The 25050-nt window shown below is 44.9% G+C and overlaps 1 protein-coding gene across 1 annotated transcript in view; it reads right to left on the minus strand.

The window, feature by feature from the left end:
• TJP3 (tight junction protein 3) overlaps positions 1–22328 on the minus strand; it is an 82983-nt gene extending 60655 nt beyond the window's left edge. The window contains exons 1-6 of the mRNA XM_060232844.1: positions 22276–22328; positions 18715–18839; positions 17498–17600; positions 15590–16076; positions 4877–4980; positions 3104–3266 (exon numbers count right to left, since the gene is read on the minus strand). Of these exons, the coding sequence (XP_060088827.1) occupies positions 3104–3266; positions 4877–4980; positions 15590–16076; positions 17498–17600; positions 18715–18839; positions 22276–22323 (1030 nt within the window). The 5' untranslated portion in view covers positions 22324–22328. The remainder of the gene's footprint in view (positions 1–3103; positions 3267–4876; positions 4981–15589; positions 16077–17497; positions 17601–18714; positions 18840–22275) is intronic.
• Positions 22329–25050: the final 2722 nt, after the last annotated feature.

Below are 25050 nucleotides of genomic sequence, written 5' to 3' on the forward strand. Positions count from 1 at the left end.
CAAATGGATAAAAACTGGAAGGAAGCATGGAAGCCTGTGAGAAATCAGTTCTCCCTCTTGAAAGTGAGTTGCTAGACCTTACTGCCAAAATGTTAAAATGTAAGAGGTCCATGGCCCGGTGGTTCAGGCAGATAAAATGGCACTAAAGAAGAATATGGATGCAAACGTATTAGTTAATATCAGCTGGTATCAGTACTTTCAAGTTCAGAATGTGGCCCACTCTCTTCAGAGGAAAGAAACTATTAGAGATGGATTGACGCCATTTGAGGTCCTTCTTAAAGAGGAGGGAAAAGGCAAGAAAGGTTTGCTTTCTAAAACATATCATTATTTGATTGACTCTCTTCACAAAAAAAAATCCACCCTCTTATATTAAGCACTGGAATTTAATGCCACCTCAAAGGCGGGATGAAAGCAGGCCTTGAATTCAGCAGGAGCTCACAGGAGCACAGCTCCTGAACCTTTCTGATGGTTTCCACCTCCTCCTCCCCACCTTGTCCATTGACTAGTAGGTGCAGCTGCATAACAATCCCTGGATGAGCTCCACCACCTCTTTTTCTACAAAAACGACCCCTGATACACACATACCCTTTTTTTCAAATACAGATATATATTATACTTGCTGCCTTCCAAACGCCTCTCTAGATGCCCAGCCAGCTAACTAGGAACAAAGGCACTGAAGGGAAGGGCAGCTTCTCCCTTATGGTTTGCCAGTCTACCCAGATTCTGGGGACGGAAATGTGCCACGGCTGTCCAAAGTACAAGCTGCATGTCCTCCACGGATCTCACATCCTGGGTTTCTGAATAGGTTGCTGATCGGGGCTTGCCTCCTAACTGGAAGCTAGCATGCCTGAAGCAGCAACTCATTCAGAGATGCAATGGACAGACTCAGCATTCAATGAGCCCCAATGCGGACAGCAGGACAGAATCGGCTGCTCCCAGTGGAGCCTGAGTGCAAGGAAGACAAAGCATGCTCATTCAGTCAGACAGAGACAGGGGTCTCCAACCACCGGGCCATGGACCAGGACCAGTCTGTGGACTGCTAGCAACCGGGCCTCAAAGTGAGAAGAAGAAGATGATATTGGATTTATATCCCGCCCTCCACTCTGAAGAGTCTCAGAGCGGCTCACAATCCCCTTTCCCTCCCCCCCCCACAACAGACACCCTGTGAGGTAGATGAAGATATTGGATTTATATCCCGCCCTCCACTCTGAAGAGTCTCAATCTCCTTTCCCTTCCTCCCCCACAATAGACACCCTGTGAGGTAGATGAAGATATTGGATTTATATCCCATCCTCCACTCCGAAGAGTCTCAGAGCAGCTCACAATCTCCTTTCCCTTCCTCCCCCACAACAGACACCCTGTGAGGTGGGTGGGGCTGAGAGAGCTCTGACAGAAACTGCCCTTTCAAGGACAACTCTTGCAAGAGCTATGGCTGACCCAAGGCCATTCCAGCAGGTGCAAGTGGAGGAGTGGGGAATCAAACCCGGTTCTCCCAGATAAGAGTCCGCACACTTAACCACTACACCAAACTGGCTCTCCACCTGGCTCTCCCTGCCGCCACACCACCTCTTTTGTCTCGCCCTGGGTCCCAGGCTGGCGGAAGGGGCAGAACTGCTGCAACCTTAGCCTCCCCCTCATTTAGAGACCCCCACCGATCAGCTGATCGGTGGGGGTCTTTAAATGGGAGAGGGAGGCAGATCGGCCTTATGCCACCTGGCCACCTAGCGGGGAGGCGGTAGAAACAGCCCCAGTCTCCCCCCCATTTAAAGATCCCCGTGGCGGGCAGGGATGGGGTTAGGGTTGCCAAGCCCCCGGGTTGGGTGGAGGTTCTCTCGCCCTTGAGGTTCCCAATCACTGGCCCACATTGACCCACATTGGGCCAGAGGGGGGAACCTCCCCCCGACGTTGCTAGTGTGATGACATCACATGCAAATGGTATCATTGCACTGGCGATGTTACGCGCCAGCTGCTCTAGGCGTTTCTGGGAAAACGCTATGGTTTTCCCGGACACTCTAGAAATTTGGGAGGGAAAACTCTATGGTACAATAGGTACCATAGATCACCTGGAGACAGCGGGGGACTTGGCAACCCTAAATGGGGTGTGGGCAGAGGGGGCAGGTTGGGGTGGCAAAACCCCCTGTGCCACCCACCCCCCACGGTCTGTGGAAAAATCGCCTTCCACAAAACCTGTCCCTGGTGCCAAAAAGATTGGGAGTCAATGGAGAGAGAGATAGGCCCATAGCCGGGATTTTAAAAGTTGGGGGGGCGTGTTAAAAAGTCAGGGGGCACTTAGGGGCTCCCCTCCCCTGACTGCTACCACCATGATTCAGGGTGCCTGACTTTCCCCCCTGCCACCAACCCCAACTGAGGGGTCTTTAAATGGCATGGGAGGGGCAGCGGCTGCTCTGAATTGTGGGGGGGAGGGGGTGACCCCCAGCCTCTCAGCTTTCATTCCTGGAGGGGAAGGAAGGAAAGGTCAGGGCACCTGAGCTGGGGCACCCAGCAGAAAGTCAGGGGGGCAAGGCCCCCACAGGGCCCCCCAATAGCTACAGGCCGCCCACTAACAGTCATGTAAAAACAACAATTTCAGTTACAATTTTAAAACGATAAAACTTAATAACAGCAATTTAAGACTCAATATTAGGCGCTATACAAAAATTTTGATCTAGGCGGATCGAATTATTTCTGATGTCACAGTTCTTCTGATTATCTGTTAGGGGGTCCTTCTGATGGTATCGCTCAGCAGCATAGAAGAGGCAGCCTCTCCCACTTAGTTCTTATAGGCCTGCCGGAAAAGTTCAGATTTCCAGGCCCTGCAGAATTGGGAGAGATCCCGCAGGGCTCTCATGGCCTCAGGGAGAGCATTTCACAGCATTGGTGCTGCCACTGAGAAGGCCCTGGCCCATGTGGAGCTTAGTCTGGACTCCCTTAGTCCAGGGATGGATAGCAGATTTTGGTAGCCTCGATTGCAAAATTGGTTCACTTCTCACACAGCACACTTGGGGGACAAGGACTCAGCCTGACTCAGCTCTCCTCCACTCACGGTATGTGTAGCCTCAGAGCACCCCCCCCTCCCCCTTCAATCTTCACCTCTCCTCCTCACCCTCCAGCCGGGAGCTTCCGCTGTCGCTGTCTCTCACTTCGGGGATGTTGACTAGGAACTGACTGTTGTCCCGCAAGACAAGCAAGGTCAGCCTCCCATCCGACTTCTCAATCAGGCGCCGCGTCTCCTCCAGGGACATGTTCTCGCTGGCCACACTGTTGATCTGGAAGGAAGAAACGCCGCACCGGTTGAAAGGCATACACCTCCTGCGTGCAGCTCTCCCCAAGTTCCAAATGTTCCTTCTCAGGTATTTCCATCTCTTTCTCCTCCTTCGCCAGTTGCGTTGACCAGTCCATAATTTATTATGGTCAAGGGCCGGCAGAATAAAACATACATTAACAGAGCAGTTCAGGGTCAAGAAAATGGCACAAGGGTGGGAAGGCAGCAGCCCTCTCATCCCTCTCTGCCACGGCCTCAAACTAAACTGGGCCCCTCAGCCAGGGCAATTTTTGTAGCAGGAGCTCCTTTGCATATTATGCTACAACCGCCCCCCCGCCCCCGATGTAGCCAATCCTCCAAGAGCTTACAGTAGGCCCTGTAAGACGAGCCCTGCAAGAAGGAGAAGAATTGCAGATTTATACCCCACCCTTCTCCCTGAATCAGTCTCAGAGAGGCCTACAATCTCCTTTCCCTTCCTCCCCCACAACAGACACCCTGTGAGGTGGGTGGGACTGAGAGAGCTCTCCCAGAAGCTGCCCTTTCAAGGACAGAGTCTCAGAGCAGCCTACAATCTCTTTCCCCTTCCTCCCCCACAACAGACACCCTGTGAGGCAGATGGGGCTGAGAGAGCTCTCCCAGAAGCTGCCCTTTGAAGGACAGAGCAGCCTACAATCTCCTTCCCCTTCCTCCCCCACAACAGACACCCTGTGAGGCAGGTGGAGCTGAGGGGGGGGGGTGCCCTTTCAAGGACAGAGTCTCAGAGCGGCCTACAATCTCCTTTCCCTTCCTCCCCCACAACAGGCACCCTGTGAGGTGAGTGGGGCTGTGAGAGCTCTCCCAGAAGCTGCCCTTTCAAGGACGGAGTCTGAGAGCAGCCTACAATCTCCTTTCCCTTACTCCCCCACAACAGACATCCTGCGAGGTGGGTGGGGCTGAGAGCTCTCCCAGAAGCTGCCCTTTCAAGGACAGAGTCTCAGAGTGGCCTACAATCTCCTTTCCCTTCCTTCCCCACAACAGACACCCTGTGAGGCAGGTGGGGCTGAGAGAGCTCTCCCAGAAGCTGCCCTTTCAAGGACAACCTCTGCCAGAGCTATGGCTTTCCCAAGGCCATTCCAGCAGCTGCATGTGGAGGAGTGGGGAATCAAACCCGGTTCTCCAAGATAAGAGTCTGCACACTTAACCACTACACCAAACTGGCTCCTGGGAGGATTGGCTAAATCAGAGGGGTGTAGCTTAATATGCAAAGGAGTTCCTGCAAAAAAAAAAAAAAACTCCCTGCCCACAGCTATTCTAAATTGAGTGCCCCCAGGGAACCTGCACTACTGTGGTAATCATGGGTAAGTGTAATGTTTAACTTAGCTCTTCCGAGGGTTTGCACAATCGACATCCCACGGCCAAGGCTTTATTGTAGAAAAGGCCCAGCAGGAGCTTCCCCGTCCCTTTCCCAGCAGGGACGCTGGGGAAAGCTGAAGCCATCAAGGAGGCATTTAAAAATGCCTCCTGCCCACCTTCCCCAGCATGCCAGCTGCAGCCCTGGCCACCCTAGGTGGAGCTCTGTTCCGGTGCACTCCTGCCCCCAAAAAGCCAGCACCTCACCTTCTCTCCCACACGCACCTTAAGGATGAGATCCCCCTCTTGCAGTGAGGCATCCTTGGCGGCCAGTCCTGTGTCCGTGATGTGCTTGATGAAAATCTGGCTCCCCAGTTTCAAGCCATATTCTGCGTTTAAGAGAACATAAGAGAAGCCCTGTTGGAGCAGGCCAATGGCCCATCCAGTCCAACGCTCTGTTTCACATAAGAGAAGCCATATTGGATCAGGCCAATGGCCCTTCCAGTCCAACATTCTGTGTCACATAAGAACATTAGAGAAGCCATGTTGGATCAGGCCAATGGCCCATCCAGTCCAACACTCTGTGTCACATAAGAACATAAGAGAAGCCATGTTGGATCAGGCCAATGGCCCATCCAGTCCAACACTCTGTTTCACATAAGAACATAAGAGAAGCCATATTGGATCAGGCCAATGGCCCATCCGGTCCAACACACTGTGTCACATAAGAGAAGAAGAAGATGAAGATATTGGATTTATATCCCGCCCTCCACTCCAAAGAATCTCAGAGCGGCTCACAATCTCCTTTACCTTCCTCCCCCACAACAAACACCCTGTGAGGTGGGTGGGGCTGGAGAGGACTCTCACAGCAGCTGCCCTTTCAAGGACAACCTCTGCCAGAGCTATGGCTGACCCAAGGCCATGCTAGCAGGTGCAAGTGGAGGAGTGGGGAATCAAACCCGGTTCTCCCACACTTAACCACTCCGCACACTTAACCACTACACCAAACTGGCTCTCCAGTTGGATCAGGCCAATGGCCCATCCAGTCCAACACTCTGTGTCACACAGTAGCCAAAAAAATCAGGTGCCATCAGGAGGTCCACCAGTGAGGCCAGGACGCTAGAAGCCCTCCCACTGTGCCCCCCCCCCCCCGCCAAGCACCCAGAATACAGAGCATCACTGTCCCAGACACAGAGTTCCAACGATAAGCTGTGGCTAATAGCCACTGATGGACCTCTGCTCCTTACGTTTATCCAGTCCCCTGTTGAAGCTGACTACCTTCTCTATCCCATGCATAATCTTGTAAACCTCGATCATGTCACCCCTCAGTTTAAAGGGCCAGAGGAAAGGGAGAGAAGGGGACAAACAGGCTGTCAGTGAAATTAATTGGAATCTACACCTGTCGGGTTCATAAAGCACTCGTATTTAAACAGTTGGATGCAAAGCTTTCAAGTTCCACAGAACCCTTAAGCAGGAGGATAAATTCTGTGTCATCAGAAAACCTACACTGCAACACATTTCCGTTCAACTGCTCTGTGGCTTGGTTGAAGTTCAGTATGAAAACACGGGTTAACTTCTGGCTTTAAGAAAACCAGTCCCAGTTTACTGGCTTCATCGCCTTTGGTCTGTAGCCAAGGAAAAAGCCAGGATCAGGCTTCAACGTCTACACAAATAAATATATCACACAAAGCTCCCATTGCAAACTACGATTTCCAGTCCTAGTTTACAAGAACCTAACAAGTAGTGGAGCAACCTATGTTCAGAACAATCACACAAACCACTCTGAATTAAACCCTGGTTTCATGTGAAAGTCAGGACTGTGCCTTTTGAACTAGCATAAGAATCAAGGCCTACTGAAAGAAATTATACTGGGCCTTCATACGATTAAACTGGCTTTCCCTTGATTTAGCTGTTTGCATTACCTTTAGAATGTTTTTTAAAAAAGAAATTCAAAAACTAAGCAACAAACTTTCCTTTAGTTTATAGGAAAGACAGACTTTTAATCAGTTTAAAGGAAATATATATAACCCAATGGATACCCCAGAATCTATAGTTTTATAATAAACTTTTATCAAGTTACCATGTTGCTCAGCAGTAGAATAGGTAAATTCAAGTCTGTTACCACCTTAGAGAACAACAAGGATATATAATTATAGGAAATATATATAACAACTACCTGTGGTTAGTTAGGTTCAGGTAAACCAGGGTTGGAAACTGTGGTTTGTAGTTGGTTGACTAACTGGAGTTTTGCATGATATATTTGTGTAGAGAGAAATTATGGTTAGATTCAAGAGAAGGAGGAGGAAGAGAAGATTGGATTTATAACCCCCCTTCACTCAGAGCCACACCCGCATGATGTAGCCAATCCTCCAAGAGCTTAGAAGGCTCTTTTTTGTAATTTTGGAGGATTGACTACATCAGGGGTGTGTAGCCTAATATGCAAAGGAGCCCCTGATAGAATTCCACCCCTGCTTGTTAGTCTCTCAGGTGATAACAAGACTTGAATCACGCTTGCCTACTACAGAGCGTCATGGCTACACTCTGAAACTACAGATCAGCGATGTTGAAATCATTTGTTATGAGGGCCAGATCTGACATAAATGAGACTTTGTAGGGCCAGGTCATATGTGTTATAAAATGTAATGCCAGACAGTGGAGATATAAACTTTATGAAGGACACAGACAAACATAAAGATTTTGTATCTCTCCCATGTGATTGAGGGAACTGGGCAAAGAAGCACTGGCTCTTTGTCAGAGGACTTGGATGAGATACTTCTACAGCAGACTGCAAAATTCTCCAAGAGAAGGGATACAGTGATCATGGGAGATTTTAATTACCCGGATATCTGTTGGAAGTCCAACTCTGCTAAAAATGAAAAGTCAAACAGATTCCTGACTTGTCTTGCTGACAACTTTCTTTTACAGAAAGTGAAGAAGGAAACAAGGGGATCTGCTATATTGGATTTGATTCTCGCCAACAAGGAAGAATTGATTGAAGAAGTTGAATTAGTGGGCACCCTGGGAAATAGTGACCATGTGATTTTGGAATTCAGAGTCTTAGGGAAGGGTAAAGCTATACGTAGCCCGACTTATAGGTTGGACTTCAGAAAAGCAAACTTCGATAAACTTAGAACGATGCTGGGTAAAATCCCATGGTCAGAAATGGATGTGATTACTAAGAGCCAGCATGGTTTTCTCAAGAACATGTCATGTCAGACTAACCTGATCTCTTTTTTTTGAGAAAGTGACTACCTTGCTGGATCAGGGGGAATGCTGTAGACATCGTTTATCTTAATTTCAGTAAGGCTTTTGATAAGGTTCCACATACTATCCTTGTTGACAAGTTGGTAAAATGTGGTTTGGATCCTGTTACTGGTGGGTGGATCTGTAACTGGTTGACAGAGTGCTTGTTTTAAAACAATTTTATTTAGTAACATATGGTAACAATATCTATTTCTTGCATCCTTAATAACTTCCTTTTGTCTATCCCATATATTACTTTCTAACCACCCCTCTCCCGTTACTTGACCCGCGCTGGTGTTATTTACTTAAAATACTAATATTTAAAGGTACCCTTAACTAATAAAAACAAAGATTAATATTCTTCTTCCTTCTAAGACTTAATCATTATCAAAAATTGTCCAATGTCCTTTTATTTCCCACTCTTCTTCTACATATCTTCTAAACTTTTTCCATTCCATCTTAAAAACTTCTAAGTCATAGTCTCTTAAAATTCTTGTTAATTTGTCCATTTTACTCCATGTCATAACTTTTACAATCCAATCCCATTTTCTGGTATTTTTTCTTGCTTCCACAACTGCGCATACAATATCCTAGCAGCTGAAAGCAAGTACCAAATTATAGTTCTATCTTCTTTTGGAATTTTTTCCATTTGTAATCCCAACAGAAAAGTCTCTGCAACTTTCTTAAATTCGTATCCCAAGATCCTAGAAATTTCTTGTTGAATCGTCTGCCAATACTTTTTTGCTCTTTCACAAGTCCACCACATATGGTAGAAAGAACCTTCATGTTTTTTACATTTCCAACATCTGTCTGGCATCTTATTGTTCATCTTTGCCAACTTTTTAGGAGTCATATACCATCTGTACATCATTTTAAAACAGTTCTCTTTAATATTATGACACGTCGAAAGCTTTATAGAGTTTTTCCACAAATATTCCCAAGTTTCCATCTATATTTCTTTATTTACATTAATTGCCCACTTAATCATATGAGATTTTACTACTTCATCTTCCATAGACCATTTTAAAAGTAATTTATATAATTTTGAAATTAATTTTCCATTGTCTCCAAGCAGAACTTTTTCCATTTCTGTTTGCTCTTTTCTTATTCCTTCAGTTGTAATATCATTCTCCAACAAGCTCTTTATTTGTTGCATTTGGAACCAATCATATTTATTATTCAGCTCTTCAGCAGTTTTCAATTCTATTTTGCCACTTTGTATTTTTAATAGTTGATTATGTGACAACCACTTTTCTTCACCCGTCTCAGCTGTTATTTTTATTACTTCTGCTAGCACTATCCATAACGGTTTTCTCTCATCCCCACATTTCTTATATTTCATCCATTTATTTAGCAAATTGTTTCTTATATAATAGTGAGAGAAAAAACCATCCATCTTTTTTTTCCCATAGTACATATAAGTGTGCCAGCCAAATTTATTGCCATGACCTTCCAACGCTAAAAGTTTTTTGTTTAACAGCGTCACCCATTCTTTTATCCACACTAAATAAACTGCTTCATGATATTGTTTTAATCTGGTAATTGGAATCCTCCTCTCTCTTTTGCATCTGTTAAAATTTTCATTTTGATCCTTGGTTTCTTCCCAGCCCACACAAACTCTGAAATTTTCCTTTGCCATTTATTAAATTGTTTACTGTCTTTCACAATCGGAATAGTTTGAAACAAATACATTATTCTTGGCAGAATATTCATCTTAATTGCAGCTGTTCTGCCAAGCAATGACAAATTAAGTTTATTCCATTTTATCATATCTTCATCCATTTTACGCCATAGCTTCTCAATTATTTTTAAACAAGTCAATATTCTTCATTGTTATCTCCACACCCAAATATTTTACCTTAGAGGTAACTTCATATCCCGTTATCTTCTGCAGTTCCTTTTGTTTGCTTACTTGAATATTTTTACATAGAAGTTTTGATTTTTCTTTATTAATACACAGTCCTGCCAATTCCCCATATTCTTGTATTTTAGCTAACAACAAAGGTGTGACTTGTATGGGATTTTCATTTATAAACATTATATCATCTGCAAATGCTCTATATTTGTAAGTAAATCCTTTTACTTTTAATGCTTCTATTTCTTTATCTTCTTGGATTTGCATCAGTAAGATTTCAAGAGTCATTATAAACAACAGTGGGGAAAGCGGACAGCCTTGTCTTGTACCTTTGCTAATTATCATGTCTTCTTTAAGATCTGCATTTATACATAGCCTTGCACATTGTTTAGTATATATTGCTTTTATCATCAAAAAGTTTTCCCCCAACTCCATTTTCTCAATTACTGCAAACATAAAGTCCCAATTTAAATTATCAAATTCTTTCTCTGCATCCGCAAAGAATAATGCTACTTCCTTTTCTGGATGTCTTTCATAATAGTCTACAATATTTACAACAGTTCTAATATTGTCTCTTATTTGCCTTTTGGGGAGAAACCCCGCTTGATCTTCCTTTATAAAATTTATCAAATGTTGTTTAAGCCGTTCGGCCAAGATTCTTGTATATATTTTATAGTCATTATTTAATAGTGAGATTGGTCTGTAATATTTTACATTCGTGACATCTCTATCTTCCTTTGGAATCAATGAAATAACAGCTTCCTTCCATGTATTTGGTATTTTCCCTTTTATTCTTATCATGTTCATCAATTTCTGAGTTTTGGTATTAACTCCTCTTTGAAGGTTTTAAAAAATTTAGCTGTATATCCATCTGGCCCAGGTGCTTTTCCATTTTCCATTGCATTAATTGCTGCTTCAATTTCTATTTTTTCAATTGGATCATTCAAGACTTTTCCCATATTTTCTGTTAAGGGTGCTATTTTAATCTTTTGTAAATACTCTTACATCTTTTCTTTCTTTATTTTAACACCCTTAAATAATTTGGCATAATACTTAAAGAATTCTCTTTTTATTCCTTCTTAATATACCACCTCTCTTCCATCCACCACAATTTTATTAATAATTTTACTTTCTCTCTTTTTCTTCAGTTGCCAGGCCAAATATTTTCCAGGTTTATTTGCTCTCTCGAAAGATTTCTGCTGCAATCTTTTCAGATTCCATTCCAGTTCTTTATTTAACAAATGTCTCATTTGTGTTTGTAATATTGTAATCTCCCTCATAATTTTCTTTTTCCTGGGCCTTTTTCTCAGTTCCCCTTCTTTTTTCTTTATTTCATTTTGAATGTCCAGCATCTGTTTTTCTTTTGCCCTCTTGTCTTTATTATTCAATGTAATCAATATTCCTCTCATTACTGCTTTATAAGCATCCCACACCATCCGAAATTCTATATCGTCTTTATCATTTATTTGGAAGAAAGCTTTAGTTTCATTTTCTAGAGATGTCACTATTTCTTTATTCTGTAGTAAATCTTCATTCAATCTCCATCTTCTCGACTTTTTAGACAATTTTGTAATCCACATTATTGGGTTATGATCAGCCCCTATTTTAGGTAAAATCTCTATTTTCTTTGTTATAAGGCCTAAATCTTTAGTATCCCACAACATGTCAATTCTGGAAAAAGTTTTATGTCTTGCTGGAAAAAAAGGTATAGTTCCGCACTTCAGGATTAAATTTCCTCCATATATCCTCCAAGTTTTCCTGTTTGACCAATTTAAAAAAAGACTTTGGCAATTTTCCTTCCTTATTATTTTTCCCCCAAAACCTATCCAGTGTGTTCTTAATTGTTCCATTAAAGTCCCCCATTATCAAAACTTGATCATATGTCACTTCATCAAATTGTTGTATAATGTCTTTTAAAAAAGCATCCTTTGCTCCATTTGGTGCATACAGTCCCAGTAACAACGGGGTTTTTTGCATTTAATATTTCTACCGCTACAAATCTTCCATCTTTATCTTTAAACACTAGTTTCAGGTCCAATTCTTGTTTAATATAAAAATCACTCTCCTTTTCTTCTGTTCAGCCAATGAATGAAATTCTAGTCCCAATTGCTTATTCCATAAAAATTTGTAATCCTTTTGTTCGATATGTACTTCTTGTAAACAAACTATATTACAATTTTGCTTTTTAATCCAATGAAACGTTGCCTTTCTTTTTTGTGGTAAATTTAGTTCATTTACCTTCTAAGATAATAATTTGTAATCCATCATGGTACAAATTCTTTATGTTCTTCATAAAATCCACACAGTTCCTGTGTGCTTGTAATTGTAATCCTTTTTCCTTCAGGTATTATCCATCTATACCTCATTTCATTGTCCCATAATTTTTCTGTCAATTTCTTATATGCTCTTCTGTCATTTATCACTTGTCTTGGCAACTCCTTCATAATTCTTACTCTGCTGCCTCCCACTATCAATGTCTTTTCAAAGTTTTTATTCATGGTTTTTCCCACCATTTCTTTTGTCATATATCTTATAACCACATCTCTTGGTAGATTATTTTTTTTGGCATATAGTGAGTTCACTCTATACATATAGTCATTCATGTTTCTAGTCCCTTCAGGATCTTCCTCCAAAAATTCTGCAATTATTTTTATTATATATTCTTTCAAATCAGCTTTTTCATCCTCAGGTACTCCTCTCAGACGTATCTGGGTCTCCATCAATTTGCAGTCATGAATTGCCACTTTTTCTTGTATTTTTAACAAGGTGGAATTATGTAGTTTCACTCTTCCTTCCACCTCTTGCACTTTTTTTGATGTCACCACAGTCTCATTTCTGAGAGCCTCTATATCTTTTTTTAGCTCTTCAATATCTTTTCTAATTTCTTTTTTGGAAGCGGTTATCATCTCCTTCATCCCTTTCATTATCCTGGCTTCCATTGCATCTGATTGGTCTTGCATTTTCTCCAGTGAAGCAGTCCTTGCACGGGTTTCCTTATGGTCTGACATGTAAAAACACCGAAAATTTTGACCTCACCAAATTAAATTTCAACTGTCAGATTTAAAAGAGTGAGACTTGCTCTTTTCAATAAGCCTAATTTCGCTGTCCTCAGAGCCTCCTGGGCTCAGATATTAATTTTTAAAGTTTTTATTTTTTCCAAAATGGCGGTCACGACTTTCTGCCTCACTTTAAAAAATTTCCCTTTTTCCTCTAGAGGCTTCTAAAATGGTTATTAACAGTAATGTCCAATAGTATTTATTTTATAATCATCACTGTCGGCTCAACCAATTTTTAATGTCCTGAACACTTTAAAAATTTTATTTGATTTTTAGCCTCCCAGCAATGGCCACCGATGTTTTTCTATGATATTATAGTCCTAGAGTAGGCTGGCTGCTTCAATGATTTTCCTTTTCCATCTGATACTTCCTGCTTTGCTTGCCACTAAATCCCGTTTTCACTGGTAGAGAGATCTCACGATACCTGAAGTATTTCCTGTGTTGGCTGTGGGAACTGCAAGTCTATGACAATGGGGCCTTTTCTCCAAAACCGCAAGTAGACAAAACAATAAATTCCTTTCCACTTTTTAGCACTGTCCTTTAAATTTACAAAGTCCAAATTTTGCCCCTTCTCCCCTTCTTCTTCCAAGCTTTCTAGATTTCTATTTCCCACCTTCTGATTTTATTTTGTTTAACTTTAATTAGTCCCCGAATGAAAGATAGCAATCTGTACCTTTTCTGTAGTTATCCAGATCAACACAGGTCTTGTATAGCTTTAGATGTTTAGCAGTATCAAAGAAGATTAGGATCCTGTCGAGCTTATGTCAAATAAATGACTCTGGAAACTTCTGCAGATGATGAAAATGCAACTTGTCTCTGGAGATCCCTCAAAGCCTCAAAGGAGCCCCCCCCCCTCCCGGGACTCCCTTTTAGCCAAGGAAAATCTCCTCAAAGTTTCCTGTGCATATCTTGGACTGATCTCTGACTGAAAAAAGTAGACAGTAGGCATTAGACTGCCTTCCACTACCCCAAACAGAAGTTCCAGCCTGCTCCCCTTCTGAGAAGCAGTTCAGCTCGGCATTTTCCAACCCCGGAAGTCTCTGGTTGAAAGAGTGCTTGTGAATGGTTCCTCATCCTCTTGGAGAAGAGTGACAAGTGGGGTGCCTCAAGGATATGTCTTGGGATCTGTTTTGTTCAACATCTTTATCAATGATTTGGATGAAGGAATAGAGGGAATGCTTATTAAATTTGCAGATGATATTAAATTGGGAGGGGTTGGAAACACAGAAGAAGACAGAAACAGGATACAGGATGACCTTGACAGGCTGGAAAACTGGGATAAACCAATAAAATGAATTTTAACAGGGATAAATGTAAAGTTCTGCATTTAGGTAGGAAAAATCCAATGCATGATTATAGAATGGGAGAGACTTGTCTTAGCAGTAGTATGTGCAAAAAGGATCTAGGGGTCTTAGTGGATCATATGCTGAACATGAGTCAACAGTGTGATGCAGTGGCTAAAAAGGCAAATGCAATTTTGGGCTGTATCAATAGAAGCATAGTGTCCAGATCACGTGATGTGATGATATCGCTTTGCTCTGTTCTGGTAAGACCTCATCTGGAGTATTGTGTTCAGTTTTGGGCACCACATTTTAAGAAGGATATAGACAAGCTGGAACGGGTTCAGAGGAGGGCAACAAAGATGGTGAGGGGTAGACTAAGTTCTACGGGGAAAGGTTGAAGGAGCTGGGGATGTTTAGCCTGGAGAGGTAGCGGCTGAGAGGTGATATAATCACTATCTTCAAGTAGTTGAAGGGCTGTCATCTAGAGGATGGTGTGGAATTGTTTTCTGTGGCCCCGGAAGATAGGACCAGAACCAATGGGTTGAAATTAAATCAAAAGAGTTTCTGGCTCAACATTAGGAAGAACTGCCTGACCGTTAGAGTGATTCCTCAGTGGTACAGGCTTTCTCGGGAGGTGGTGGGCTCTCCTTCCTTGGAGGTTTTTAAACAGAGGCTAGATGGCCATCTGACAGCAATGACGCTCCTGTGAATTTAGGGGGAGGTGTCTGTGAGTTTCCTGCATTGTGCAGAGGGTTGGACTACATGATCCTAGAGGTCCCTTCCAACTCTAAGATTCTATGATTCTTTACCTCCCTCTCCAGGGGATGAGGAGGGGTTAGAGCCTCAGCCAATATAAAGAAAAGAGACTTGGCTCAGTAGTTCTGCTCTGCGATTGAGAGAGCCTGGCAAAGCAAGCCCCTCCTTCCTCCCCAAGGGAGGAGCCTCAGCCAATGGAGAAAATAGAGGCTTTGTTCTATAGCTCCTGTGTGATTGAACAAACCTAGCAAAACAAGCTGTGACAGAGAAGGAAGCAAGAGAGAGAGAGAGAAGAAAGCCGAGTTGCTCACAGGCCTGATAGGAGCCCTCTGGGGGCCTAATCCGGCCCTCGGGATGCGCATTTGACACCCCTGCTACAGATTCTTGGGTATCTATTGGGTTAAAAATCTAGCACTCAAGAAACGGAGGCAGCAGGGGAGAAAGGGCTTCCGAGCCCCCAGTCTGAGTGGGGCTTCCCCCACCCGGGAGGTTCCCAACCTGCTGGCTCACATTGGGTTGGCGGGGGGGGGAACCTCACCCTACATTGTTGGTGCAATGATGTCACCCAGAAGTGATGTCATCGCGCCGGCGATGTTGCATATGGCCACTCTAGGCATTTCCAGGAAAATTCTATGGTTTTCCTGGATGCTCTAGCCGTTTGGGAAGGAAACTCTATGGCTGTGCGCAACATCGCCGGTGTGATGACGACACTTCCGGGTGACGTCATTGCGTCGCACGCATGAAGTCCTCTGCTGGAGAACACAACGGACTTGGCAACCCTAAAGGGAGAGGGTCTGCTGCACACCTTCGTTCTCTTTGCTCTTCACCAGGGTCGATCGGACAGGTTTCATGGGAACATCCTGCTTCGGCAACCTCTTGAATCCGGACACCAATGCCAACCCGCTAGCGCTGCCTCTGTGGCTGTAGCCGTTGGTGAAAGGCTGCCGGTCAGAATCGCTGTCTTGACTCCGCCTCCTGTGGCTCCCATCTTGGCTTCGCCTCCTGCTCCGGACTGGCTGCCTGCGGGGAGAATCGCCTTCATCGCGGTAGCGGCCAGAGCTCCGCTCACTGGAGGAGTCGCCCTCATAGCCTCGATTATGATCAGCTTCAGCCTGGCGCGGGCTGTAGCCGAGACGTCTACCGGGACCGGGTGGCAAGGACTTGTCAGCCTGGTAAGCATACTCCTCATCTGAGTCGGAGCGTCCAGCATTGGCTGATCGTGAAGCGGAAGGTGGTTGGCTCTTGGGCTGGGTGGTGACTGGGAGATGGATTTTCCGGGGCCTTTTCACTGTCTGGAAGGAGAGAAAAAAGGGAAAACTCTTACTTGAGAAGTTCTTGGTGTTTGGTGAAGGTATCTCCCACCCTACAAGTGTTCCCTCTGAGGCGAGTTAGTGTGAGCTAGCTCACAGTTTTTTTAGTCTCCAGCTCACACATTTTTGTCTTAGCTTAGGAAAAATGGCCCCAGTGCAAACTAATTTATGCAGCAGCTCACAACTTTAATGCCAGTAGCTCACAAAGCAGAATTTTTGCTCACAAGACTCCACAACTTAGAGCAGGGGTGTCGAACTCATTGGTTATGAGGGATGAATCTGACATAAATGAGACCTTGTTGGGCCACGCCATCTCGGGTTGGGCTGGGCCATGTGTGTACCTATTTACGATCAGGTAGCAGTGATATAAATTTTATAAAGAACACAGACAAACACAAATAATTTTTTTAAAGAACTTAGAACATGCTTAAAATGTTAGCACTCATTGGTTTTAAAGATGCTTTCTTTGCATTTCTGTCTTGGGATCCAGGGAACTGGGCAAAGGAAGCTCTGGCTCTTTCCTTCCTTCCCCAGGGGACTGGGCGAGGGAGGAGCCTCAGCCAGTAGAAGGAAGAGAGGCTTGGCTCAGTAGCTCTGCTGTGCAACTGAGAGAGCCTGGCAAAGCAAGCTATTCCTCCCCCCTTCCTCCCCAAGGAAGGAGCCTCAGTCAATGGAGAAAACAGGCTTTGCTCTGCAGCTCGTATGCAGTCGAGCAAGCCTGGCAAAGCAAGCTGTGATGTAGAGGGAAGCAAGAGAGAGGGAGAAGGAAGCAGATGACAGCCAGTTGCTTGGGGGCCTGATAGGAGCCCTCCGGGGGCCTGATTTGGCCCCTGAACTGCATGTTCGACACCCCTGGCTTAGAGAGAGTATGGCACTCTACCCCCTACCAAAAAACCCCCCAAAGCAAATTATATGCTGATGAGGGAATGAATCTCTCAGCACCACATGCAAACATTTTAGTTACTTCCGTAAACTACAAAATCTGCGTTTTTTACTGATCCAGAACAGGTTGGCCGAATTACAGCTTGCCCCTCAGCAGTTAGAATGTTCACAGACATCACGTCTCAGCCAAAGGGAACCAGACAATAAGATAAGTGCCCCAGTCTGGGTTTTTTTTTGTCCTGTGTGAATTTCCACCACTTTATAGCTTTTGTGGAAACAACGATTTTTCTATCCCCCAAAGAATGAACGTGTCTTTGGCGACAGTAAATGCCTTAAAACATCATTACACAGAAATGCAGAATTTAGAAAGAGAAGAAGAGAAGAGAGGCTAGTTGCTTTCCAAGGATGTAGGGCATGCCTCGGAAATCCCCACACCTGGGGACTGGCAACCCTACCATGGTGGGACCACAGCTGCAAACATTCCACCACCCTAGTTCTCGAAAGCCGTTCCCTTCACTTACAATGTTGGCCACTTTGCCGCAGCTTTTCAAGGTCTGTATGGCGAAAGACGATGACACGTTCTCCATGGAGAGACCGTTCACCATGGCGATCTTGTCCCGGTTCCTGCAGGTGAGGATAGAGACCAAGGAGGAAGGGGAAGAACGTTGCTCTCTCCGTATTTTTCGCTCCATAAGACGCACCCGACCATAAGACGCACCCAGTATTTGGAGGCGTTTGAGTGAATTTTTTGCAGTACTCGCTCCTTAAGACGCACACACTTTCCCCCCTCACTTTTTTTTGGGGGGGAAGTGCATCTTATGGAGCAAAAAATACAGTAATTGTCTTGAGAGCAGCCCCATAGCTAAGAGTCACAGTGGGAGGGGGTCACAGGGGGGCCGTAGGAAGGGGACCATGGGGGGTGAGAGCAAGAAGCTGGAGAGGTTGGAGGCCACCCCTCTCCCTCCCCCTTCCAGTGTGATTTAAATTGCGTGGAAGCCACGACTCCCCTTCTACCTTTCCTGGAGCTTAGCCTGCAGTAATCAACTTCCAATTCTGATATACCAAAGAAGGTTGATTGGTATCTCTGCGCTCCCTCCCCATTTCCCTGCTTTCCTGTGCCCTTCCCCAACCGGCAGCAGCAGGGAACACGGGTGGCTTGTACACGCTGGCTGGGGGGAGACACGTCCTGGCCACCCTCCTCCCTCCCTCCCCACCCCGAAAGGCCTCTAGCTGCTCTTGCAGCCTGTGCAATCGAGGGGCCTCTCCTCCCCCCCACCCAACAACTTACTGTTCAGGCTCATGGGGGTGGAAAACAAGGCAGCACATGGAGTCCCCAGCTCTTGATGGGCGGACTAAAGGCTGCTGGGAGCAGGGGGTGGGGCTGGCTACCCACCCACCCGACTTTCAGAATCTGCCCACCCACCCACCTCTGCTCAGAGTGCTTCAGGGGAGAGCTTGCCAGTGCCGCTACCTGCTTCATGTGCTGAGGTGATCGGGGGGAGGGGTCCCGAAAGGGAGGGGGAGCCAAGGTTTGGGGAGGGGGCCCATAAAATCCAGAAGGAGGCTGGGGCCCATGGAGCGCTACGGGCCTGCTTGAGAGCCCTCCTCCCAGGCCATCAGCTCAACTCCTTCGGCCTGCCCATACCACTACCCGAAGAACTTGAGAATCCCGCAAAGAATGCCTGTGTCTCTAGTTGGGTCCCCCCACTCAGCCATAGGGAGGTATTCAGTTACTTACAGGAGTCGACCATCAGCCGGTCCCCCAGGTACTATGTCGGAGATTATAATTGAGGTGTCTCCATCAAAGTTGTTGGGACGGTCCCGGCCACCTGAGATCGCAATGCCAAAGCCCTTTCTGGGATCCTGCAGGGGAAAAGGAAAACAGCTTCAATTCCAGCCAGAGACAGCACGATTCAGGGGCTACTTTGCTGACCTGCTCTCCCCTTCCAAAAATGATTCTGGTCAAAAAGTATTTTGCAGAGCTCTGGTAGAAGTCATAAGGACAAGCTCAGGGTTCACACCTCCTGGCAACTGGAGACTGCACACGATGCACTGATTCTCTCTGTATATATTTAAATCTGCAAATCAGGCCCACCATGGGAGAAGAGGGATTTTTCTCTAAACTTGGGGGACACCCCAGATGGATGGACGATAGCACGGGGGGGGGGGGGGGGGGTGGTAGAAAAAGTCCAGCGGGAACTCATTTGCATATTAGGCCACACCCCTGATGCCAAGCCAGGTGGAACTGCGTTCCTGCTCAAAAAAAATTCCTGGATGATGGATTGATGGATGGATCGATTGACCGATTGATAGACAGGTGATAGACAGACATACAGATAGACAGACAGACAGACAGATAGATATTGGAGAGGGGGGGGGTTACTGTTGCCCACGCATATGTGGGTCACTCACCTGCACAGCTGCCACAGTGGCTCCAAGGGCCTCTGCCACCCGTACGTAAGGAGGGGAGGGGGAGAAAGAGAGAGGGGGTATCATTGACAGAGAAGGGGAACTGGGGAGAAAGAGAGGGGGTAAGACTGTCAGAGGGGAGAGGAAAAGGGAGTGGAAGATCCTTTAAGAAAGGGGGAGATGGAAGGGAGAAATGGTGGGGAGGATGGGACGCACCCTCCCCACAAGTTTCTTGTGAGTTGCTGCTTGTGTACATCTAATATCCAAGCATGGTTCAATCTGCACCCCAGAACCAGGGCTTTTTTTAAGCAGGAACACTCAGGAGATCTAGCCAGCCCAAGCAGGCCTCACTCACCTGGGATTATCCTTGGCCACCAACATCTCCCCCCCCCCCGCATAGTCAAAAGGCCAGCAAGACACCCACCACCACTGCAAATCACATAAGAAGTGGAGAAAGGGTGATGTGGGCTTCTCTAAGGGTTAATGAGGGCTGTTGGGGGCATGGCAAAGCGCCTGGTGGCTGGCTGGCCGGCTGCCAGTTCTCCTAATCCAGGGATTGTTATGCAGCTGCACCTCCTATTCAATGGACAAGGTAGGTGGGGGGGAAGAGGGGGAACCCTCAGAAAGGTTCAGGAGCTGCGTGCCTGTAAGCTCTTGCTGAATTCAAGGCTTGAGTTTTCAAAAATCTTGTGGGTCTCTCTGGTGTTGCTGATCTTGGGCTGCCGGATCTGATTGTCCTGGCGACGGGTGGGATGGAGCTGTCCAGAGTGGGAGGGGGGGGGAGAAGAGCAACATCGCTGCAAATGACTTAGTCAGTGCCATGACATCATCTGGAAGTGATGTCATCATGCAGTGCAATAGCATCATTATATGGGACTGGTGTCATCATGCTGAGGATGTCTCTAGCATGTTGGCCAAAACTCAATGGTTACCTTTGCCAAAATGCTAGAGTGTCGATGTGTGATGTCATTTTGCCAACAACATTGACACGCTATGGGCCCCTTCAGGGGTGGAGCTTCTCCTGCAGGCTGACTGTGGATTGGAGCCCCGAAGACTGGGGAATTCCCTGACTGGATCAAGAGTCTGTCAACCCGATGCTGGTCTCAAATCTACCTGTTCTACTGCAGACCGACATGGCTGCCCTCTGAAATGGCTCCCTACCAGTAGGTGATGTCTGTAACTTCTGCATCAGGCAAGAAATTCAACAGTCAGTCACAAAACCCAAGGGGAAGGAAATGTTTTTGGGTTTTTTTATAACTCAAATTTTTATTATAGACTCATTACAATTACTACCTGTTCCAACAGGTAGGTGTACCATAATAACAAATCAAAAACAACACAAAGATATCTCATGTGTTACCATTCCACACCACTTAATATGTGTGTGTGTGTGTGTATATATGTCTATTTATATTTTCTATTTTTTTATAGCAGAGGAATAATTAAGTTTAACAATGCTAATTTCCCTAACAGATTTTTAAAACTTAGTACCACAAGCATTCAATATAACTTCTTATTTTCCTTCTTCTATATCTTGATTATTCCTTCTACTCTCAAAAAAAGAAATCCATAAAGAATAAATTCTAACTATATATCTCAGTCCCTGGAGACCTTAAAATTTAAGGTCAAGAAGAAACTCTTTCTTCTTCACCTGGACTGAATTAAACAAGGAGGGATATTACCCAGGTGCTCTCACCAGCTGTCCCCACCCAGCCCTTAATTCTGAAAGAAAAATCAATAAATATAAATTGTAAGTTTCTTCAGCTTTTCCCTTTTCTTGTTGCTTCAGTTTCTTTTTAAATAGAGTCCATTTTTTCTTCCGGATTGACATGAACTTCCTCAGTACATGCACGGGTTGTCCTTGAAGGGACGAGAGGAGAGCATTCCTTTCTCTTATTAACTCTTGATGTAGGAGAGGAGGGAGTTAATTTAGAGAGTAGTATCTCACCCGAGGCTGCATTATATGCTGTAAACGAAGTGGAGCCTTTTTGGACACATAGTTTGCCTGATTGTAGCCATTTATATTTAATTTTAAAGTCCCGCAATTTGGCAGTTGTGTCCTTAAGGTCTCTTCTGATTCTTAAAAATTCAGGAGGGAGATCCGGAAAGACCTGAATCTTTAACCCCTGGTAGTCCAGGCCTCCTCTCTCCCTAGCCTCTGCAAAGACTCTTTGCGTCATTCGATAATCCTTAAACTGCACCGCAATATCTCTGGTATAAGACGAATTGTCTTCACATACCTTGCCGACACGATATGCTTTTTGAATGAGTGGGAGAGTTTTGACCTCCAGGTGGGTTACTTCAGCAAGCCAATTTGCCATGAATATATATAAGTCCATTTCAGCTTCCTCATCTGATTTAAAACCTCTAAATTTTAAGCACAGCTCCCGGCTACAAAAGTCCACTGTTAAAACTCGTTCCCTCATCCATGCATCTGGTGTTGTCTCTTGAGCTTTTTTTAAAGCTTCTTGTGCTGTCTGGGTTGCTTGTTTACAAGAATTCTCTAATTCATCCAGACGCTGACACATTGGTTGAAGCATAGAAGTTATGTCCTCTCTTATTTCTTGCCTTAATTTAGACATAGCTTGAGACAATAAATTCACCATGAGAGGACTTTCTTCAGCTGGTTCCCCATATCTCTCCAACCTTGCGTGGGAGGTGGAAGGCAGTTCCAAGAAATTAGTTAAAGGCTGAAAGCTTTTTTCCCTCTGCTTGGTCTTTTTCCCCCCTTTCGGAGGCATCTTTCAAAAGTTCAAAAAATATAGTTTAAAGGGGTAAAAAAAGATATAACTTTGGAGACAGCTGGGAGAGCGTTAGGCAAAAGCTCCTGACCGGATATTGGTCAAAGCCACTCCCCGGGAAGGAAATGTTTAAAATAGAAAATACTCACTCTGCTGAGCGTCACCGTGTACTGTTCCCAGATCACCATTTCCTCCATATCTGCAACCTAAGAGAGCCAAAGAGAAAGGAAGTTTATAAAAAAACACCCAGATCAAATACAATTCTCTCTCCTGCAGTGACATTACCAAGAACTGATGGTTAACTCAAATTGGGTTTGTGTTGAAAAACACCTGGCGACTTTGGGGGTGGATCCAGGAGAGGGCGGGGTTTTGGGAGGGGAGGGGCCTCAGCATGGTACAAGTGCCCTTCACAGCAGTCATTTTTTCCAGGGGAACTGATCTTTGCCAGCTGGACACCAGTTGTAAAAATGGGAGATCTCCAGGCCCCACTTGGAGGCTAAAGGCAAAGGTAGTCCCCTGTGCAAGCACCAGCCGTCTCCAACTCTGGGGTGACATCACATCACGACATTTTCACAGCAGACTTTTTACGGGGTGCTTTGCCATTGCCTTCCTTCCCCAGTCATCTACACTTTCCCCCCCAGCAAGCTGGGAACTCACTTGACCATTCTCGGAAGGATGGAAGGCGGAGTCAACCTTGAGCTGGATACCTGAACCCAGCTTCCGCCGGGATTGAACTCAGGCCGTGAGCAGAGAGCTTGGACTGCAGTACTGCAGCTTTACCACTCTGCACCACGGGACTGCAATAACACCCCCCCCCCAAAAAAAAACTGTGGAAAATTAACAAAGTATCATACACAATTAACGAAGTATCATACTACAGTAGGGCCTGTACTAAGAGCCCTGTAAGCTTTTGGAGGGTTGGCTACATCAGGGTTGTGTGGCCTAATATGCCTGCTACAAAAAAAGCCCTGAAAACCACATACCAAGACAAAAGACATAAAGGATACATTTCCTTGCTATTTATATTGTACCCCCCCCCCAAACTCCCAATCCCCTGCTGAAAATACCAGCATAGAAACACATAGTCATACATTAAAATCCAAGCGGCAATTATGTAGTTGTGCTCGTATAACTAAGAGGTAAAACGACAAGGTGCTGTGAGGGAAGGAGGCCCCACTGAGCGCCCTTCCCTCTGTGAATTCTACCTTCCTCAGACACCGCCCCCAAACCTCCAGGAATTTCCCTAGTCCAATAAGGTTTTTTTTAAATTAACATTCAAAAAATAAAAATGGCAGCCACCCCTCTCTCCAAAAACAATAGTCTCAAAGGTGGAGAAAGGACACTATCAAAAACTAAAATAACTAGAATACCATGGGGTAGGGGGCAGTATTCCCTCTAAGCTGAAGTGCTCACAGATTTTTTTTAGCCTCCAGGCCACACATTTTTGTCTTAGCTCAGGAAGGATGACCCCAGAGCACAATAATTTATGCAGGAGCTCCCAACTTTAATACCAGTAGCTCACAAAGTAGAATTTTTGCTCATGAGACTCTGCAGCTTAGAGGGAACATTGGTACTGGGGGCTGTCTTAATGCCTGCAACCTAGATTTTTTTTTTTTAAATCTGGAGGCAACAGTTCAGCGGGTTTTTTGGATAGCAGCAGCAAACCCAGTCGGCATCCTGTAGGAGGAGGAGGCAGATTCCTTGGGAAAGAGCCACACAACCAGTCCTCCCACACCATTTAGTTCAGTTAAATTAATATTACAAATGGGAGAGCCACAAGGACTAGACAAGAGCCACCTCATTCCCCCCCCTCCCCGTCTCCTCCTTCCCTTCCTTGGCAGCCTTTATAGCACCTCCCCTTTTCCAGGTTCCTTCCTATCCCATCCACCAGCTAACCTACCTTTATCCCCTCATCTTCATCTTTCCCTCCTGGCTCTGGAAGCTTCAGCTTGGGAAAACTATGGCCCAGTTGCACAATGCGGAACTCACAAGGATTTGCAGAGTGCGCCTCACTTTTTTCTGCATGTCTCTCCCCACACTATTTCCTCTTTCCCTCATCCAGGCACTCCCCATACTCAGGAAAGGACCCTGCCCCCCTTCCCTGCCTATTACTGACAAAACCAAGGCTTGAACTCTGGAAATACTAGTGTAGTTGCCTAGCAACAGGCAATGAGGGCACTAGTTTAAAGTTGCAGGGGCTGTTTCTATGATGGGGGGGGGGTTAACCCCTCATTTTTATTTATTTTTAGATTTTTATTTTTAGGAGACCTGTGGCTTTTTTCAGGTTTTTAGAAATATGAGTCTTGTCTCTACATGGCTCCAATGTGTTTTAGATTTTAGCGGAATATATTATTTGGTATCTTCTATGCTATATTGTTTCCTTTTCCCCGTTTTTATAAATGTTGAAAACTGTTTCATATATTTTATGTGTATATTGCACAGCCTTTAATGTGATATCACCTAAAGTTCTTGTTATACTTTAAAAATGTAATAGTTCCGCCCCATGCATCTTTCTTCTCCATAGCTGTAACATTTCTGAAAAGTTAAAAAAAAATCAAAGAGAGGATTAGATATATATGGACACTAGTGGTTTTGGCTCATAGGCTTCCTGGAGGCATCTGATTGGCCACTGCAGGGAAACAGGATGCTGAAAAGGATGAATGTTTTGTCTTCTATGGCCTGGGTACCAATTAAAAGGCCCCACCTGACCCAGTGTTTTGCATTGACCAGCAATGCAGGCAATGTTCCCCATGCAATACCAGCAAGTTGCGATCTTTTATGTGCTTTGATAATTACTGCTTCATTTTTATCATTTTGATTTTATGTTTATAATCATTTTATTTATATTGTAAGCAGCCTTTTGTGGCAATTTGTGCCAAGCAAAACAAACCATACAATATCTGCTAGTAGCCCTAAATGGTACA

Source organism: Heteronotia binoei, chromosome 2, assembly GCF_032191835.1.
Source record: "Heteronotia binoei isolate CCM8104 ecotype False Entrance Well chromosome 2, APGP_CSIRO_Hbin_v1, whole genome shotgun sequence".
Taxonomy (NCBI): domain Eukaryota; kingdom Metazoa; phylum Chordata; class Lepidosauria; order Squamata; family Gekkonidae; genus Heteronotia; species Heteronotia binoei.